Source organism: Acomys minous (assembly GCF_964271855.1).
Source record: "Acomys minous genome assembly, chromosome: 10".
NCBI classification, from domain to species: Eukaryota; Metazoa; Chordata; class Mammalia; order Rodentia; family Muridae; genus Acomys; species Acomys minous.
This window is the reverse complement of record NC_140491.1, coordinates 35,132,954-35,153,803: the sequence shown is the minus strand read 5'-3', so window position 1 is coordinate 35,153,803 and position 20,850 is coordinate 35,132,954. Positions and strand designations below refer to the sequence as shown.

The 20,850-nt window shown below is 45.2% G+C and overlaps 1 protein-coding gene across 14 annotated transcripts in view; it reads left to right on the top strand.

Annotated features, from left to right (window-relative positions):
* Nucleotides 1-20,850, top strand: part of DEPDC5 (DEP domain containing 5, GATOR1 subcomplex subunit) — a 119,526-nt gene that overhangs the window by 83,275 nt on the left and 15,401 nt on the right. For 9 of the 14 annotated variants that reach the window (XM_084799234.1, XM_084799235.1, XM_084799229.1 and 6 more), the window contains 6 exons: nucleotides 1,649-1,714; nucleotides 7,930-8,084; nucleotides 11,857-11,934; nucleotides 12,905-13,037; nucleotides 17,152-17,260; nucleotides 19,185-19,415. In XM_084799234.1, the coding sequence (XP_084655360.1) occupies nucleotides 1,649-1,714; nucleotides 7,930-8,084; nucleotides 11,857-11,934; nucleotides 12,905-13,037; nucleotides 17,152-17,260; nucleotides 19,185-19,415 (772 nt within the window). The remainder of the gene's footprint in view (nucleotides 1-1,648; nucleotides 1,715-7,929; nucleotides 8,085-11,856; nucleotides 11,935-12,904; nucleotides 13,038-17,151; nucleotides 17,261-19,184; nucleotides 19,416-20,850) is intronic. The other 5 variants (XM_084799232.1, XM_084799241.1, XM_084799240.1 and 2 more) reach the window with 2 other exon arrangements.

The following is a 20,850-nucleotide window of genomic DNA, read 5'->3' as shown; positions in this document are numbered from 1 at the left end:
GTGGAGGTGTTGCCAACTCTATAGAATTTAATCTACAGCATGTAAAGTTCTAAATGATGTGAGTGAGCTTCTTTCTGGTAGTTATTTGACTACGTATCTGATTAATTACTTTGGTATAAATTACTAGAATTAGACTTTAGGGATTAAAATGTGAGAAAAGCATCAACCAAAGCTATAGGCGGCTTGGAGACTGGAGCAGAGATAAGCAACCCTGGGTGTGGACTTCAGGCTTCATGTGCAAAAGAAGGGCACTGCATAAGTACTTCTATAGCCGTTTAAAATCATAAAAGCCATTATTTGCTCCTAGCCTGTGAAGACCAGGTAAGTGGCCAGATTACTCTATAAGCTGTAGTTTGCTGACCCTGCTCAAGAATAGCTTCAGGTCTCATTTCAGTGACATAGATCTCAGTATCATCAGGCCCTCAGCTGTTATATTCTGGGATGGACTAATGCCTACCAGCCGTTTTCTGAGCTCTGTACATTGTCATTTCTCAGGATTAGAGATGGTGCCAAAGACAAGATGAAAAATTAGAGAAGTTGTAGGAAGGTTGAAATTCACTAAGACCATAGTCTAGTTGCTCTTGAGGATGCTCACTTCTCCTCGTCTGACTTCTGAAAGCCATGGTTTGATCCCCATGGGTGTGCCCTCCAGGGCTAGAGAGTTGAAGCAAAAGTGCCATGGGACACCCTGCTGCGGGCATGGAGGCAGCGGCTCTTAAGGTGCCCGTGATGCATCTGCATCTTCAGTCACACCTTTCCAGGCCGTGCTACTGGAGCTTGCAGTGGCTCTTGGGAGGTACTGGCACTGGTGACGGAATGAACACCAAATATCTCCTGAAGGAAAGCAGTGACTTATCGGTTGTCACTCCTTCACTGCAATGCACTGTGCACAGTCATGCGTGCACAGTAAAAAGGCTTTGAAGGATCAGAAGGCCTTTGAGATTCCTATTGGTCATTTCTGCTTCAAATACATGAGCATTTATACCCAGCCACAAGTAGAGAGGGTTATCACTTCAGGAAGCCCATCGTACTAGTGCTTATGTACCTGACTTTATGTCTTAGTTTTTTGATTTTTGATAGCCGGGCAGTAGAGGAGCAGGTACTGCTGCCTCTGCATCCCCTGTATGCACAGATGACCCAAGACTTTTGTCTCCATTTACTCTTTGCTGCCTCATGTAGTGACTAACAGGCAGAAGAAGTCTTAGTCTTCCCTGTCTTTCCCCCAGAGGGCTGTTACTGCTGCCTTTACCCCACTGTTCCCAACATGCTCTGGGGCTTTCCCTCTTCCTTGCCATAGATCTGAAGGAAGTCAGAAGCATTCAAGCTGTAGGTACACACAAGGAGCTTGGTTGTACCTCAGCTTGGGTGCTTTCGCCCACGTAGATGGTATTCTGCTGTTTGAGGTGTGGTTTCTTGCACATGCTTTGCATTTGGATATTGTCTTTCTGGACCAGTCCTGCTCCCTGTCCTCCATCCTCACCCCACCCCATTCCCTCATGTCGTGGATTTTCTCCTTCCCTCTTGTTTTCATTTATTTATTTACTTATTTTTCATCCTCCTCTCCTATTCTCACACACAATCCATTTCTTGGCTACCTTGCACCTGCTGCTGCTGCTGCTGCTGCTGCTTCCTCCTCCTCCGACTTCAGGATGGGGCCTTCTTTATGGAGTTTGTCCGCAGCCCACGCACAGCATCTTCTGCCTTCTACCCTCAGGTTAGTCCAACCTCCAGCTTGTGCATGCCCATCCTGTTGGCAGAAGCCACAAGCCGCCCTTCTGTTTATCTCTGAGCAGATAAAGTTGGATCGAATCTGAGGTGTCTTGGTGTTCACAGCAGTAAAAAGGAATGGGAGAGATTCATGTAAGAGGCAGCCAGCCACACCAGTGCGGAGCCAAATGCTTCTCCCTGCTGCTTGTGTGGTCACCCAGTTGCCTTGAGTCTCGTTATTGCCACATTGCAGCATCTGTGCTTTACATTTTATAAGCATCAAGGAATATGTATATTTAAGGACTGAACACTTATTTTTCTCCTCCTGGTACAGCCAAGATAAATTTAAAACAGTATGGCAGGAAGTGGTGGGGGGAAAAAAACAACCAGCATTTATAAATAGGCATGAGCTATGTCATAGGCTAATGATGTTTGGTCCTGGGCGGCTCACTTGCTTTTTGGGCTTCCTTTATTTTTCAAATGAAAGTTTTGGATGAGGTCATGGAGGGCCTTCCAGCCCTTAAAGTCTTTACCTACCACCTGCCTAACACGCATGCTCATTTCACCTTATAGTGTAAGTGAAGTTAAGCAGAAGCTTTATTCCACTTTCATAAGTGGAGAAATAAAGGACAAAGAAGTTGCTTTCTATGGTACAGAGTGGAGCTGGGATTCAAACCCATGACCCACAAGGCTTGACCCAAAACCCACCCTGTAATTAGCACTGGTAATTACTGTTTTGATGGGTCTTTGAAGGCAAACAGGGCTCTTTATGAAGGCCTCTAAGTCTTACGTGAAATTGACTTAGCTATAGAGAGCCACTTACAGAGATCTGAAAGAGTGAGCAAGGTTTGTTCAGAGCAGATCTAGCTAAGGAAAGGGGACTATCGAGGCTCAGCCGGATAAATTAAGGAGCCCTTCTTTGGTGGAAGTCAGAAAACCAGTTTATTGAGCCCCCACATTGCCAGTGCTTTACAAACATGATCTTTGTAACAACCTATACAGTAATATAGTGAGAAGAATGTGACTTAAAGACACCGGTAAAAGGACGCTGCACTAGTGGGTGGCTGGGCCCCTACACTGTCCTCTGAGGAGAACTGGGAGAGTGAGGTTTATTTAACAGACTTAGGCTCATTTCTGTAGTCTTTTACTTTCTTTTTTCTTTATAATTTTTTTTAGATTTATTTTTACTATGTTATATGTGACTGTTTTTGACTGACTGTGTACATTTGCACTTCATGCATGCTGGGAAGAGGGCATTGTATCCCCTGCACTGCAATTATAGATGGTTGTGAGTCACCATGTGGATGCTGGGAATTGAACTTGGATCCTCTCTAAGAACAGCAAAAGCTCTTAGTTACTGAGCCAAATCTCTAGCCAGTGCTTTCTTTTCTTTTTAATTTTTAATTATGGTTTACGTTTGTGGGTGTTTTGCCCATGTGTAGGTCTGTGTACCATATTCATGCCTCGTGAAGAAGCATTGGATCCCTAGAACTGGAGTGACAGACAGTTGTGAGCTGCCATGTGGGTGACGGGGTAGAACCTCGATCCTTTGGGAGGGGGGCAAAGTGCTCTTAACCATGAGCCGTCTCTCGAGCCCCAAGGCCTTTTACTTTCAAATAAAAGACTCTTTATTGGTGTTTTAGACTCAGAATTTAATATAAGCAAAGTCAGCAGAAGTGAAATAGAGATCTATAGTCTATTTTGTGTAGTGGAATTTACCTGTAAAACTAAGTTCCTACAACTGACAATAGTAAGTAGAGGTCAGTTCCAGAGAGGAATGAGTGATTCATTGTGTCCATTTGAATGAGTGATGTTTGTCTCTCCTGGTGTTGTAATAGTGTGTGTAAGTAAAGCCACGCGTGGTGGCTCATACTTTTAATCCAGCACTCAAGGCAGAGGCAGATGCATCTCCTGTCTGGTCTACAGAGCAAGTTCCAGAGCAGCCAGAGTTATGGAGAGAGACCCTGTCTCAAAAATCAGGGCTAGAGAGATGGCTCAGTAGTTAAGAGCACTGACTGCTCTTCTTAGACATCCTGAGTTCAATTCCCAGCAACCACATGGTGGCTCACAACCATCTATACTGGGATCTGATGCCCTCTTCTGGCATGCAGGTGTATATGCAGATAAAGCACTCATATACAAAAAGCAAATAAATAAATCTTTTTTAAAAAATCACGCAACAACAATAAAGATGGATAAGTTAAAAATCCAATTCTTACTGAAGGTACTAAGTTATCTTTTTATATTTATGCAAAATTAAATTGCACACCTTTGGGTTTTTTTGTTTTTGTTTTTGTTTTTCCGAGACAGGGTTTCTCTGTGTAGCCTTGGCTGTCCTAGACTTACCTTGTAGACCAGGCTGGCCTCTAACTCACATCAATCCACCTGCCTCTGCCTCCTGATTGCTGGGATTAAAGGTGTGCACCACCACACCCAGCTCACCTTTATTCTCTTTATTTTAATTATTATAAAATATACAAAAACGGTTGACATTAATTTTGTAGCATACAGTGGAGTAAGAGGGCTGCTTTCAAATCTTGGCTTTGGTGCTATACCAAGGTGCTTCAGTACTAACTATGCTTTAGAACCTAATTTTTTTTATTGTAATAGTAATTTAAGATGGGGTCATTTTGAGCATTAGAAATAATAAATGTTTTTAACAATTTATAAGGGAATGACATTATAACAAGCACATTTCTGATCATAGTGCAAGTAAGGTTTTTGTCAGTCATTAAAAACAATAGGAAATACCTATATGTTTAGAAATTCACATACTTCTAATCTTGCATGTGTAAGTGAACAGCATGGTGCTGGGTAGGCTTTCAGTATACAATCAATACCAGCCATGATTAGAATTAGTATAATTGTCCTCTACATCCATCCATAATCAATCAACTATGGATCAAATATATTGGCGAGAAATAAATTATGTCTATTCTGAACATGTACAGACCTTTTTCCTGTAGCTTATTCTCTCCACAGTGTGGTGTAACAGTTGTTCTCACTGCTGTTCTATGCACTAGGTATTATAAGTCATCTAGAGATTATTTAAATTTATGCAAGTGGGTCCAACCTGCAGCCTGTGGTCTACATGTGCTATGGACAGCTGTGAGTGCATCCTAACACAAAATCATGAATTTCAAACATTAGCAGAATTTTAAAAATTCTGTGTTTTGTTTTATAACTGGACTGTGTGATTGCTGGAGTGTGACTTTGTAGACGGCATTGTTGTGTTGCATTGTTAGAAGACTGAGCATGTCAGCGTAGACAGGATGATTTGCATATGTTATACACAAATACTGTAACATTTATTTTAAGAGACTTGATGGTCCGTGGGATTTTATTTCTTGGAGGTAAGGTGTCTTTACACCACAAGGTAATTTGTATACTGAAGCTGGATTAAGTCAATTTAATGCATATTTGTTTATTACTCTTTGGTGATTTAATATATGAATACAGAGTATTTAGATCATGAATGTTCTCCCCTTCAGCCTACATCTCCCTCACAATTTCACACCATGGTCTTTTCTTGCAGGGAGGAGTTGAATAGGGTTTCACTCTATAGCCGTGGCTGGCCTTTAACTCATGGAAGTCCACCTGCTTCTGCCTCCTAAGAGCCGGGACTAAAGGCGTGCACCACCGCTCGCAGCCTTAGTGATTGTGCACAGATAGATAGATAGATGGTGGTTGGTTATTGCAAACTGCCTCTTGCTGTACTTCTGGGTGTTGATGGTGCCCATTGAAGCCAACATGATTGGCTGTGTGTGTGTGTGTGTGTGTGTGTGTGTGTGTGTGCATGCGTGTGTGTTTTAATTTTGTTTTGTGTTTTAAATCGTTGAACCTTCCTGTTGAAAAGCTCAGTGGTTCTTTTAGAGCCAGGGCAGGTTTGTTTGTTTGTTATTGGTGTTTTGAGACAGGGTTTCTCTGTGTAGCCCTGGCTGTCCAGGACTCACTTTGTAGACCAGGCTGGCCTTGTACTCTCAAGGATCCACCTGCCACTGCCTCCCGAGTGCTGGGATTAAAGGTGTGCACCACCATGCCCGGCTTGGGCAGTTTTTTTATCTCATGAGATGCTTGGTAATATCTAGACACACTTTGACATGCCTCTGGCTAGTATTACTGGCATCTAACATGTGACACATCTGTGGCTAGTATTACTGGCATCTAACATGTGACACATCTGTGGCTAGTATTACTGGCATCTAGCATGGTGACTGGGACTGCTGCTCAATATCTTACAGTGCACAGGCCACCCTGTGACAAAGATACCTTTGATCCCAAGTGGCATTAGTGCTGAGATAACAAGCTCTGTTTTAGAAATAACAATATTTACATCATCTAACAAAATACCTAGTAATAGAAGGCTCTGTCTAGAGGATGTATTCAGCAACTCTAAATTTCCTGGGCATGGTGGTGCACACTTTTAATCCCAGCACTCAGAGGCAGGTAGGAGGATCTCTATTAATTTGAAGCCAGCCTGGTCTACAGAGTAAGTCCAGGACAGCCAGGGCTATTACACAGAGAAACCCTGTTTCAAACAAACAAACACCCCCCCCAAAAAAAACCCCTATAAGTTAAAGGCTTTATTATTGTTAAATTTTTTTAGAGTGCTCTGAAAGGTTTAGTCATTCTTTGTAAACATTTGGTCTGGACTGTAACTTTTAGTGGATACTGCAGGAATTTTAGGTAAATGGGGCATATCCTGTACTTTAGGACCTTTAAAGCAAATGAGATTCATAGACTACTTTTCTGAGCAGTTCCTTTAGCAGGCTTAGTGAACTCTGCCACTTGGGTGCTGCTGTGGCCAGGAAACATTAAGGTAACCCGTGGGTCGTGACCCCTTTGGGAGTTGAACAACCCTTTTGTAGGGGTTGCTTATCAGATATCCCACATATCAGGTATTTACATTACATTACAGTAGCAAAATTGCACTTATGAAGTAACAACAAAATGATCCTATGGTTGGCAGTTACCACAGCACGTAGAAGTGGATTAAAGGGCTCCCAGCATTAGGAAGGTTGGGAACCACAGTACTTGAAGACCTGTTGAGGTGGGTTTTTAGCTGGTGAGATAAGGAACCATAGGACAGTACTACACAAATACTTGGTGAATGGCTGCTGTTGTGTTGAGATCATAAATCAGATCATAAATTATGGTCTGGCTGGCTTGTGACCACAACCAGTGGGTCCATAGAGGGAAGGCAAGGTGGGAACAGCCGGGGTATGGAGACCTCAGGCATTGGTGAGCAGTGCGAGAACAGACTCAGAGGAGCAGGCTTCAGTGAGACAGCTCATTTACTTGGGGGGAACAAAGGTTACTTAAACCTTTGGGGAGTGGGTAGAGGCTTTCAGGGTGAGTGTACATCATAGGCCTAGGCCAAGGTGCTGGAAATGCCTTATTTGCATGAAGAGGAGTTGCAGGTGCCTGTTGGACATGACGTTATAAGGAGGGAGGAAGTTTACCTGGCTGTGTGACCTCCTCTAGTGTGGGCAAAGGTGGGGCACAGGTCTAGAGGACAACTTACAGATGCCTCTGAGGTTTGAACCTGGACTGTCAGAAAACTGAGTGTATCACCGACACCACTGACAGATACAGGACAGGGGATTGGGGTGGAAAGGGTGTCCTGGTAGACAGAAGGTGCCTCCTGGGATGACAACCCATTTGTCTTTCCTCCTCTCAGTCCCCTAAGGGATGATTTTGACTTCCGTGTTCTTTCTTTCTTTGTTGAGACAAGGTCTCACTATGTACCTGTGGCTGGCCTGGAACTCTCTGTGTAGACCAGGCTGGCCTCAAACTCACAGAGATCCTCCTGCCTCCAGATGCTGAGATTATAGGTGTGCACTACTTTGCCTTCTGTGATCTTCTTATGGGGAGTTTCCTTCAGTGCCCATCTTATGGTTTGAGTCTGGTACCACGGTGATCGCTGTGACTGTGATAGACTGGCTCTGTGCCTTGGTTTAGAGGTGTGAGTCTGTAATCTCTCTGACAAGGCAGTGTACCCAGGACTGCGTGGGGTCTCTAGACTTGGCTTTTCCAGCAGGGACCAATGGGGACTGAGAATGGGAGGAATGGAAAACACCCTGTGAGTAAGTAGCTTTACTGTGGCAGCATGAATATGTATAAGATGCTTGTTGACTTAATAAACCAGCATAATTTATGTACTGTTGTTATGTTACTTCTGGTTATTTTGGATCCATGTACTAACTTTTCACCCTCCTGCAGGCATCTGTGGACCAAACAGCTGCTATGGTGTTGGATGGCACCAGTTTAGGGGTCAGCACATGCCAGTCCATGGATAGGGGCAGCAGTCAGACTTTTGGGAACTCCCAGAGCATGGGGGAACAGGCCTTTCCCTCTGCAAACTCCGGTGACTGCAGGTGAGCCTCAACATAACCAAACTGATGCTTCTGATGGGTGGGAAAAGTTTAACCAAAGGCATAGCAATTGGGAGTCCAAAACTCTGGGCCATGTTCTAACTGCTACAAACCATATGCGGGACCCTGGAGGAATCAGTCCTCAGAGCTGAGTGGCAGGGTGGAGGATCTGTGTTCTCTCAGAGATGTAGAAGGTAAGAAGGTATCAGACATCATGCCAGTCCTAGTCATGATGGTGCCCGTGGCATGGTGCCTTGTACAAGATGGGTGTGTAGTCAGCAGTAGATGAGTCACATGACGTGGGTCAACAAGGCTCTTCCTGCTCCTAAGAATCCAGGGGAGAGGCTGCTGCCTGTGCCTCATTTTCTAAGTAAGTGTCCCAGCTTGCTTGTTTGTTTTTCAGGCAAGGCCTCTCTGTTATGTAGTCTGGCTGTTCTGGCACTTACTATGCAGATCAGGCTGGCCTCAAACTCACAAAGATCCACCTGTCTCTGCCTCCTGAGTGCTGCTGAGACTAAAGGTATATGCCACAATGCTGTGTCTGAGCTTCTTATGGTAGGGTTGGTAAGATGGCCATGCAAGCCATTGGGAGATCAAATATAAGCCAAATATAAGAACCAACTCCACAGAGTTGTTCCGCTGACCTCCACACACTGGGGGTGGTATGGGGAGTTTGGCTTGTGTACCCACATAGGCCACTCACATACACACACACACACACTTTGATATTTTTTAAAGGTGAAGGTATTTTTAAAATTTTTAATCAGGATCGAGGCATGGTGGTGCACACCTTTAATCTCAGCACTCAGGAGGCAGAGGTAGGTGAATCTGAGTTCAAAAGCCAGCTTGGTCTTCAGAGTGAGTTTCAGGACAGCTGGAGCTACACAGAGAAACCCTGTCTCAAAACGCTCCCCACCCCCACTGTTTTTTTCAGTCAGGGTCTAAGGATATAGCTCATTTGGTTGGTAGAGTGCTTGCTCAGCATACATAAACCTGAGTTCCAGCCCTCGTGGTTTCTTAAGCTAGGCATGGGGACGCACAGCCGTGATCCCTGGACTTGTCAAATAAAAGCAGGAGACACAGCAGTTCAAGGCCACTCTTGACCACCGGGTGCATTTGAGGTCAACCTGGATTATGAAAATTGTCTCAAAATAAAAACACCCACGTGATAACTGTACATGTTTATGGGGTGATGTGCCCTAGGTTTGAGGCCATTGTCACATCAGTTTTGGGAAACTTCTTTCTTTCTTGGCTACGCTAGTTTTCGGCCGTTCTGCCTAGTCTGTTCTTTCTGCATGACTATACTGACTGGGCAGATCTTGGCTCTATGTTCTGCGAAAATTGACTTTTGCCCCCTTTCCCTGAGAGCAGCCAGTCCTCTTGGATACTCGCTAGTGATCTCTGTCGGCAATCACTGCATTTCCTTATGTCATAAACTCTGCTTTGATTTTGCCCCTACTGCATCCACCGTTGTGTGTTCATTTTGTCTAGCAGTGGTGATGCTTGGTCAGGCCTACCTTTCCTCCTCTCACTTGTCTCAGGCCCCCGTCCTCGACAGACCTGGCTGGGTTTTGGTCCCTGCCACGGAGGAGGTTGGAGGGGCTGCACGGTGTGCTGGAGGAGCGTACATCCGTGTGCTTCCTTGTTGCTCGAGAGGGCAGAGAGGCAGGGTTTTTCTGCTTTTGGGAGAAAGAGGAGCTGCGGTAGGCTGGAAGCGTGTCTTGTTAGGGTTTCTATTGCTGTGAAGAGACACCAGGACCACTGCAACTCTCATAAAGGACAACACTTGGACTGCCTTACAGTTCAGAGGTTTAGGCCACTATCATGGCAGGAACCATGGCGGTACATAGACAGACGGTGCTGGAGAAGGAGCTGAGAGCTCTGTATCCAGCTGGATCCGCAGGCAGCAGAAAGAGACAGTGAGCCACCAGGCCTGGCTTGAGCTTCTGAGACCTCAGAGCCCACCCTCAGTGACACACTTCCTCCAACAAGGCCACACCGCCTAATAGAGCCACTGCTTATGAGCCTATGGGGCTGATTTTTTTTTTCAAACCACCACAAGATAAGAAGACCAAATATGATGTGGTAGGCAGAAGCAGGACCCATGACTAAAAATTACAGCGTGTACATCCCATTTCATCACCAGGGTCTTTGCAGCAACGGATACAGCTGCATTTAGAAAAGATGAGGTCTCTGCCTGTAAAGGTGTTTGTGAGTAGAAGAAGGTGGTCTCTTGACTACACACTTGAGCTCAGACCCGGCATCGGAAGGACGCTTTCTTCAAAGGCTTTCCTCCAGCCCTAGGATTCTGAGTCTAGGTTGTAATTGCAGTGCTGGGGTTAGCCCAGGGCTTGAGATTCCAAAATGCTGTGTTGAGCCCTGAACCCTTGCCCCAACCCCGCAGTTTCTCAGAAGAATGGCTAGAAGAAAGGGGAAAGTTTGAGGGGTTCCTGGTGGAGACCCAGAGCTAACTAGTTTGGAATGGTGGGGCCACTCACCTGCTGAGTACTAATCTCTTTTTTTCTGCCAGATCTCCCCATCCCCATCTCTGTAACAGGTCTTTGCAAGTAGCCTAAGTTGATGTCACACTCATGACCCTCCCCACTCCACCTCCAGAGTGGTGGCACTACAGGAGTGTGCCGCCACAGCTGCTTTGAGTGTGCTTTAAGCCCCATCCCACCTTCAAGGCAGAATTTGGCAGCAGACGGTAGAAAGATCAGGACTTGGAATGTGACTCACTTGAATGCAGATCTGAATTCTGATGCTTCCCAACTCTTGGGCCTTCACCGGTTCATTTAGCTAATCTGGCTTTCTTTAGTGCTGGCTACCATTTTAGGAACCGCATCATCAGTCTTGTACCTTGTTTTACACGTTAGTCCCACACTACCCTGAAAGCCATGAATAGCACTGTCCCTGTCTTCAGATTAAAAAAATAAAGATCAACAAAATCTAAGGTCCCTCAGCTCCTTAGTGATAATTCAGGGTTCTTTCCTGTGAACTCTCCTAAAATTATCACACGACACCCTTTGATTGGTCAGAGTTCAGTAAGTAACATGTGAGAGGCCATCAGGCACACTCAGAGCAGCCTAAGTCTTCTAGAAAATATAATTATCAATGGAGGTAGAGACATATCTGGGTCCTTAGGAGCTGCCATGCTCTTCAGCAGACATGAGCTCAGTCCCAGCACCCACATTAGGTGGCTCACAGCTGCATGTAACTCCTGCTTCAGCGGTTCCAAAGCCTGTGACGTCCATAGGCAAGCGCATAACAAATAGTAATCAAAGAGGAAAGTGGGTTTTGTTTATTTGGTTTTGGTTCGATTTGGTTTTGGTTTTTGATTTTTTGAGACACTGTTTTCATGTGTAGCCTTGGCTGTCGTGAACTTGCTTTATAGACCAGGTTGGTCTCCAACTCACTGAGGTCCCCCTGCCTCTGCCTCCTAGAGTGTTAGTATTATAGGTGTGCACCACCGCACCTGGAGTGAATGTTTTTATGTCTTTAGTTGCAAAATTTTTTGCCTTTTTTTTTTCCCGAGACAAGGTCTCTCTGTGTAGCCTTGACTGTCCTGGACTTGCTTTGTAGACCAGATTGACCTCGAACTCACAGTGATCTGCCAGCCTTTGCCTCCCAAGTGCTGGGATTAAAGGCATGCGCCACCACGCCCAGCTCTTTTTGCCTTTTAAAAATGTGTAAGGTCTTTGGTTCAGTACACAGCACTGAAACAAAAACCTGCTGATGCCATGTGTGCCATGTCGCTTTGTTTACTGTGTTTCAGCTCTCAGCAGCACGTAGCCAGCTCTCTGACATCGTCCTCTACCCTGGTGGAGATTCTGGAGGCCATGAAGCATCCCTCGTAAGTGACTGGGCACATGTATGAAGCCAGGGCAGAAGGTACCTGAGGAAGGCTGCCATAGCGGGCTGGGTGGGTAGATTTATACCTGACTCTGCCACTCACCACCTGTGAGACATGGGCAAGTCACCTGACCTCCCTGAGACTCTCTTTGCCCCTCATTTACGCAGTGAGGGCTTTTGAGTTTGTTTGTTTGTTGTTTTGTTTTGAGACAGGGTTTATCTGACTGTAGACTAGACTGGCCTCAAACTCACAGAGATCCGCCTGCCTGTGCTTTCTGAGTAAGTGCTAGGGTTAAAGGTGTGTGCCATTTCGTCCAGGTACAACAAGATTTTTTTTTTTAAGATTTATTTATTTATCATATACACAGTGTTTTGCCTGCATGTACACCAGAAGAGGGCCTCAGATCTTATTATAGATGGTTGTGAGCCACCATGTGGTTGCTGGGAATTGAACTAGGGACCTCTGGAAGAGCAACCAGTGTTCTTAACCTCTGAGCCATCTCTCCAGCCCACAATGAGATTTCTTTTAGTTACATTTTATTTATTTATTTGTGGGGAGTTAGAGGGCCTGCACATGTATGGGTGCTAGTAGGCTACAGTTATGTCTAGAGGCCAGCGGACAACTTGCAGGAGTCGATCCTCACCCTCCAATATGGCTACCAGAAATTGAACTTAAGTTGTGAGGTTTGGTGGCAGGCAAGCAACTTGCCAGTCCTTACTATGAGTGTTTACACACATGGCTAATGCAATGATTAAATTCCTATGTGAAGCACCTAGTGTAATACTGGCAGGTGAAGTTTTCTCTAAATGTCCCTTCTCCACTCAGTTCTTCTATCCTGTTATGGGGCTTTCTCTCAGCCTAGGAATTGTCTGTAGACCCCTCCCTTCCGACACCGCATGCTCTCGTGGGGAACCCTTATTTCCCATCTTTTCTTTTCCCTTATTGCCGCTGGGTACTCTCTGGAGCCCAGGACAGGGGTCCAGCTGCTGTCTGAACAGAAGGGCCTTTCTCCGTGCTGCTTCATCAGCGCCGAGGTGGTGCACTGGCTGGTGAACAACGTGGAGGGGGTCCAGACGCAGGCCATGGCCGTCGACATCATGCAGGTGAGACGGCAAGGCAGGGTCTGCGGCACAAGTAGCTAGCTACCCGTTCCATTCCAGTAAGGAGATTCGCAAGTGGGCTTGAGGCTGTGTCCCTAGCAGGCTCGAGGCCTGTCTGGGGTTAATGAAAGGACGGGTCTTCCTTTGAGAAGCACTTTGAAGACCTTAGGGCTGAAGTGGGAGTACAAGCTTCCGAGAGCACTGAGGAAGTGGAGGCAGGAGGATCGTAAGTTAGACGCCACCCTGTTCTCCATAGTGAGACTGTTAGGATCGAGAGCTCACTGAAGAAAGCCCCCCAGGCTAAAGTAGTACGCAAACAACAAAGAACATTTATTCTAAAGAGAATTCCAGCATGCTGGGGTCCTTCACTCATACAAAATGGTGGCGATCCCGAGGGGAGCTTGCAGACTTCTTTTAAGGCCAGAAAGGGTCTTGGCTGTCTCTGGCTGGTTGCCCCTTTTTCTGAGGTTCTTCTCTCTCCTGAGGAATGGGAACTTAGGCCTAGAAAGAGACTGAAGCTTGTCATAGAGGCGACCAAGTCTATATATCTCAAGACCCTGTCTTAGAAATACATAAACAGGTGTAGTGTGTGTGTGTGTGTGTGTGTGTGTGTGTGTATGCACTTTGACTTTTAAGTCTACCAGGATTTGTCTGAACTGGAATATTTTGGACAGAGTCTCTATGTTCTTGTCCCTGAGATAACTATCTGTGGAAGATTCTTCAGGGAAGGCTCTCCATCCCCAAGCCCACATGTACCCTGACAGTGCCTCTGTATCCAAGTCCCGAGGTTGAATTCCAGGGTCTGCATCAGCGGCTTCTTCACATAGTAGTACAAAGGCACCAGGCTGAGGAGTCACTTCCTCTCATGTGTCTTGTTCATGGATGGGGCCACCTCTTAGTGCTCATTTCCAAGACTTGCTTGTTGCTTGGCACATTGTAGGCACTTAGATTACTGCCAAGTTCAACTCGCTGTTCGGTGAACTAAGCAAAGAATGAATACGGTCAGGTCAACTAAGCTGGTTCCCACCATCCTACCCATACTGAGGTCTGCAGTAGAAAGCAGGGTAGTTGTTGACCAGCTGTCCTGTCAGCACTGCATGGTGAATTTACTAATTTGAATAATAATATGATTGCCGTTTCCCTCTTTGGAGGTCTTGCATAGCTTTTCTCTGGTTAAAACTCCTGTCTCCTTTAGAATATTGCTTTCTTACTGATAAAATGAAATGCTATTGTCAATTTAAATGACATGAGTCAAAGGTACATGTACCAATGTGGATAAATGTCAGAAGCATGGTATCAATATAAGCAAGTTGATAAAATAATACAAGCATTATACCTTTTATTTAAATTTAAAATACTATAAAATACCTAATTCTTAATGTCAATGTATATCTACATAAAACTTTTAAAACTTTGCTTGAGACATACACTCAGACATAAACATGTACACACAACATAAAAGAAACAAGCAAATCCTGTGGCTGAAAGGAGATGGCTCATTGGTTAAGAGTGCTTATTGCTTTTCCTGAGGACCAGAATTTGTTTCCCAGCACTCACATAAGTGACTTGCAACCACTATAACTCCAGCTCCAGAGGATCCAATTCTTAATATATGAGCAAATCTTTAAAACAAGTGAAACAAAAAAGAATTTAAATATTTTAAAAATCATCTTGAGAATGTTACTTAGTTACTTTTTTATTGCTGTGATGAAGACAACTTAATAAAAGAAGTGACTGCTTGGCCTTATAGTTAGGTTAGAGTCTGTGATGGCTAAGAGAGGGTGTGGTGGCAGGAACAGCTGAGAGCTCACATCTCAAACAAAGTAGGGGACAGAGTGTATTGGGAATGGGTCTTTTGGAACCTCAAAGCCTGCCCCCATGACACACTTCCTCCACAGAGCCACACCTCCTACTGTTTCCCAAGTACTTCTACTAACTGGGGACCAGGTAGTCAAACATGTGAGCCACGGAGGCCATCCTTATTCAAGTAGTCAAACATGTGAGCCACGGAGGCCATCCTTATTCAAGTAGTCAAACATGTGAGCCATGGAGGCCATCCTTATTCAAGTAGTCAAACTCACAGGGATCCACTTGCCTCTGCCTCCTAAGTGCTGGGATTAAAGGCGTGCACACCACCACCTGGCTGTTTCTTGTTGTATTTTACCAATTTTTATTCTGTGTGTGTGTGTGTGTGTGTCTGTGTGTGTCTGTGTCTCTGTCTCTGTCTGTGTGTCTGTGTGTGTGTGTCTATGTATCTGTCTGTAGGCAGATGTTTGTAGGTACCCACAGAGGCCAGAAGAGGGCGTCAGCTCACGTGAAGCTAGAGTTACAAGTGCTGTGAGCACCTGTCATGGGTCCTCTGTAAGGGGCTCTTAACCGCTGATCCTTCCTTCTCTTGAGCCTGTTGCCTTCTGTTTCCACCTCCCCAAACACTGGGACTACAGAGATGCTCATCAGCCCAATCATAATGCTGCCCTTCTGCCCGGGATAAGGTAGAATTCATATGTAGTTTTTGTTTTTCTGACATAGAAAAACTTTCTGGGTGTTTTCCTTACACATATGTCTGTGCATCTCATGTGTGCCTGATGTCTGTGGAAGCCAGAAGGGGACATCAGATCCTATGCAACTGCAGTTAAAGACAGCTGTGAGCTGCCATGTGGGTGCTGGGAACTGAATTCCAGTCCTCTGAAAAAGCAGCCATTACTTTTAACCGTTGAGCCATCTCTCCAGCCCTTCTCCATTTAAGTTTAATCTATATTTCTCTAAACATTTTTGACATTTATTGTCCATTTTATATTTCATCCTTTGAGAATTCTGTTTACTTCATTAGTCCATTTATTGATGGGGTTCTTTGATTAGTGGTTATTTGTTTTTATTTTTGCGTTTTTTCAGATTTTAGACACAAATTCCCTGTCAGATGTGTAACTAGAGGCTTTCTCCCGTCTGTAGGCTGTCTCCACAGAGGCCTTGTAGTTTAGCTTGTAGTTCATAAACTCCTGTTTGTCAGTTGTTGACATTATTTCCTGAGGTGTTATTCAGGCATCCCCGCCTATGCCTAGATCTTAAGTGTCTTTCCTGCCTTTTCCTCTTAAGAGTTTCAGAGTTCCAAGTCTTGCATTAAGATTCTTGATCCATTCTTGATCTACACTGCAACTGTGGTGGTGATGACAGTTTTCCCAGTGCTCACTCTCTTCAGTGAGTCATTTTTGCCATCTTTGCAAAAGTGCAGGTGGTTGGGGGTGCCTGGGTTCAGTCTGGTCCTGTATTGTATCGCCCTGCTCTGTGAGGCGCTGTAGTGTAACTTGAAGTCAGGGGTGGTGATCCCTCCGGCATCCCATCTGCTCAGGATTACACTGGCTGGCTGTGCTTCCATATAAACTGTAAGGGGTTTCCCCCTGCTCCTGAGAAGAATGGCATTGGAATTTCATGGGGATTTCAGTGATGGAATCATTGTATTCATTGAATTCGTTGAATTCATCTGTAGATGAAAATCATTTCATCTACAGATCTTCTCATTCCTCTAATTCACAAGCACAGGATTAAAATTAAAATCTACAAAAAGAATTTGGTAACTTTTGTCTTTTCCCTGTCTGTTTCTGTTGTTGTTTGTTATCTTTTTCTTTTTCTTTTTCTTTTTCTTCCTCCCTCCACCCCCTTCTGTTTTATGGAATGATTTAAGAAGCACAGGTGATGGGAAAAGCGGCAGCAGGAGCAGTACTGGGTCAGCCCTCGGGAGGTCTGGGAGATCAGTGAGCCAAGACGACCTGAAGCCCTCATCCTCCTGCCTCCACCTCCCCAGGGGATTACAGGGGTGTCCACCACAACCAGGGCTTCCTTGGGGATCTTGGGAGACATTCCCTAAAGAGGAACACATTGCCTAGCAGAATATTAAATTTATTGAAGTTAGATGGTTATCTTCTTGGAATTTTTCCTCTACTTTCTGTATGTTCAAAGTGTTTGTTGAAATACATACATTTCATAACTTGAAACCTGGTTCATTTCACGTTTTCTCGGTGTCTGATGGGGCCCCAGGGTGTGAGCTCGGTTCTCCTGTTACTTAGCTGCCTTGACCGAGATGTCACCCGTAGGAATCTCAGGTTTTCGTTGTCTCTCCTAGAAAATGTTGGAAGAGCAGCTCATAACACACGCATCTGGCGAAGCCTGGCGGACCTTCATCTATGGCTTCTATTTCTACAAGATAGTAGTGGACAAAGAGCCCGATCGAGGTCAGAGCCAAAGCCCGTGCGGCTGCCCCAGGGCGAGTGCTTTTCCTAATCTCTCATGTCAGTGCATCTTGAGCTCCGTGTGTGGCTTTCTGTTCTAAGTTGAATGAAACTCTGTTAACTTCTTTTAGCATTTGTACATATTTTAAGTATAACAAATGGTTTTTTAAAAGATGTATTTGGTGAGAGAGAGAGAGAATATGAATATGAATATGTGGGTGTGGGTGTGAACGCAAGTGTGTGAGTTCAGGTGCCCACAGAGCCTAGATGTGTTGGATCTTCCTGGGCTGGAGTTACAGGCAGTTGTAAGCCACATGATTTGGGTGCTGGGAACCAAACTGGGGTCTCCTGCAAGAGCAGCGTGCACTCGTGGCCACACAACCATCCCTCTAGCCTGACAGTGTGTTTTCAGCTACAGCATGCTTTTATTGAGGACAGTGGTGGTGAAAGATAAGCCTAAAAGAGCCCCAGGTACTTGTTTCAGAGCTTTCCACGGGGCTCTGTTCTGACGCCTTCACTCCCACGCTGTCTCCAGCCAGCGCAGTTGGTTCTGATGATAACACGTGGGCTCCGATGTGCTTTTCACTTATTGGGCTTCCAGGTCCCACGTACTTCTCCAAGAAGACCACCTAGTCCTATCAAGTTTCCCAAGACATGTTTTAAACCAAGTCATTCTTTGCTGTCAGAGTAATAGCTCAGGGAATTTATCTCCTCTGAGATTTAAAAAAAAAAAAAATCACAAAAGCTCAAGTTCTGTACACAAAATCACATGGTTTCACATATAACCTGCTTATAGTCTCTTGTATTTTTTAGTGATTTATTTTTCTCTGTACACCGTGTGTGTGTGTGTGTGTGTGTGTGTGTGTGTGTCTACACCTCATGTGTGCAGGTGCCAACAGAGACCAAAAGCTGAGGTTGGGTCCCCTGGAGCTAGAGTTACAGGCAGCTGTGAGCCGCCATGTGGGTGCTGAGAACTGAATGCAGGTCGTCTGCAAGAGCAGCCGTGCTCCTCTCTAACCCCTCCCTTAGTCTGTAAATCATCCCCAGATTATTTGCAATAACTGATAAGGTACTGCTGAATTGTACTATTTGCTCAGGAAACAAAAGTGGTCATACTCAGTGTAAATACTCTCCTGACCCCCCAAAATATTTTGCATGTGTGTGATTGACTCTGGAGATGTGCAGCTAGATCAGGGGGCTGACTGTGTGTATTTGCCTGTTTATTTTGATTCTGGGATTGCGCATTAGGCAAACACCCTGCTACTTAGTAATATTGAAGCCCCACCTGATTTTAATGAAAAAGAAAAGGAAAAAAGGAATTCTCCAATGGGGAACACTTTGTAGAAGAGTATATCTGGCTTGCATAGCTCTAGCGGCACCAAGGACGGAGGCCAGCCTCCACAGTGTATGCAGTTCGGCTGCGTGGAGACTGGCTGGAAGTGAATCACTTTCCACCTCTGGGTCCGCACACTCTGGTGTATAGCTGGTGCCTTTGACCGCACTCTTGTAAAGATAGTGTCCATTTTTACCCTGTAATAGAAAAAGAAGAGACAAACCTCACCATAGTTTATGTCCTGAAATTATTGCGAAACTAATAAGATTTTTAAAATTAAATTAAAACTTATATAAAAGCAGCCTACATTTTTTTTAAAAAGCCATTCGCTCTATTGTGCAGCCACCAGCCCTTCCTCGTTAGCTGTCCCTGCCTGACTCCTCCCTTTCCAAACACTCCTGTGCAAGCACCAGTAGGCTTTTGTTTCTAGCTATGTCAGATGTGTGGAGTCCTGTAATCTCTGGGTCTTTATACCTGGTTCCTTTCACTTAGCATAATAGTTTTCAAAGTCTGTCTGTCTGTGTTGTAGCATGTAGCAATCAGAAAATAAGCCCTGTGGTTAGGAGTCCTTTACTTCCTTCTGCTTTTCCCCAGTGGCGGCTATGCAGCAGCCCGCTGCCCCCTGGCACGCGGCAGGAGGGGATGACTTTGCCAGCTTCCAGCGCAAATGGTTTGAGGTGGCCTTTGTGGCAGAGGAGCTTGTGCACTCGGAGATTCCTGCCTTCCTCCTGCCCTGGCTGCCCAGCCGGCCGGCCTCTTATGCGAGCAGGCACAGCTCCTTTAGCCGAAGTTTCGGAGGCCGGAGCCAGGCAGCAGCATTGTTAGGTAAGTTCTCTGGAGTCTGGGAATAGCAGGTGGCTGAGGAAGGGTGGCTGTTAGCCCTGTAACATGTAGGAGGCCTTGCTTAGAACCACATGAAAATTGCTTGTTTATTTGAGACAGTGTCTCAGCTGGGCAGTGGTGGCGCATGCCTTTAATCCCAGCACTTGGGAGGCAGAGGCAGGCAGATCCCTGTTGTTATAAGGAATAAAAATCCCAGTTATTCAATTTTACCAGTGATGACTCAGGATCCAGATGTTGGGGTGAAAACCTGCTAGCTCAGAGAGGCAAAGAAAGCACGCAGCTGACCTTCCTACTCAGCTCACATTCCAGAGGAAAAATCAAAAAAGACAAAAAGATAAAAGCTTGCTAGCCCAGGAGGAAAAGACTAAAAGCTTGCTAGCCCAGGCTGCACAGTGAGGCCTGTCTCGGAAACTAACCAGTTAATTTATTTGCTAAATAAATAAACAAGGTGTAAATTCAACACTTGAATTTTTCCTCAGGAAAACAAAACAAGACCCAAGATAACGTACAGAAGGGAAAGACCTACGTGTTTCCCTATGGCCTCTGGTTTCACTGGGCTTTGGTTGTTGTTTTACTGTTGTTTGGGGATAGCATTTTGCTTGCTTGCTTGCTCCTTTTTTAAAATTTGTGATGCTCATTTGGAGGTAGTAGCAGAAAGATGTTTTGAAAAGCCTAGTGTTGATACATGGACCTTTGGTTTGGCCTATGGTGGCTCCCACTTCCCCATCCTCATCCAGTGTCTCTGAGTTGGAATGCTACAGAGGCACCTGAGAGTCTGGAAGAAACAGTAGCACAGGCCTTCCACTCATGCACAGGCCTTCTCAGGAGCGACTGTTGCATTCCTGATGAATGTGGACTGATGGGACAACCTCGCTTCCTTTTGAAAATTTCCCTTCAACCTGTTGAGACTTGCTCCACTGTGAGGCAGCTCTAGCTGTGAGGATGTGTCTCAGTGTTCTTTCTCCTCTAGCGATCCTGCTCTCTGGGGCATGAACAGCCCCTGGAACGCTGAGCTTGTTCTCCTCTTCCCTTGTACATATTTATTAGAAGTCTCATATAGCTGGCTGTACTTTTGTCCATACTGAAAGCCTGCTAGAAGCATCTGCACTGTCAAGTCTTACCCTGACGCACAGTGCCAGTGGGACAGCCATTACCTCTTGGCTGACTAGTACATTTCCTTGGATGCCCCCTAGACTCAGCTACTCTGCACTTGACAGAGCTGATAATAGAGATATTTGAAGTCACCTCTAGTGTTTATCCCTTGCCTTTGGTTTTGTGACTCAGGCGTTTTTTTTTTTTTTTTTTGTTTTTTTTTTTAAAACCTGGAGGACTATGTACATAGTGTGCAAGCCCAGAGAACACAGCGTCTTTTATTTTCCTGTGGACTGTTGAGAAAAGGGCTGCTGAGTGTGTCATA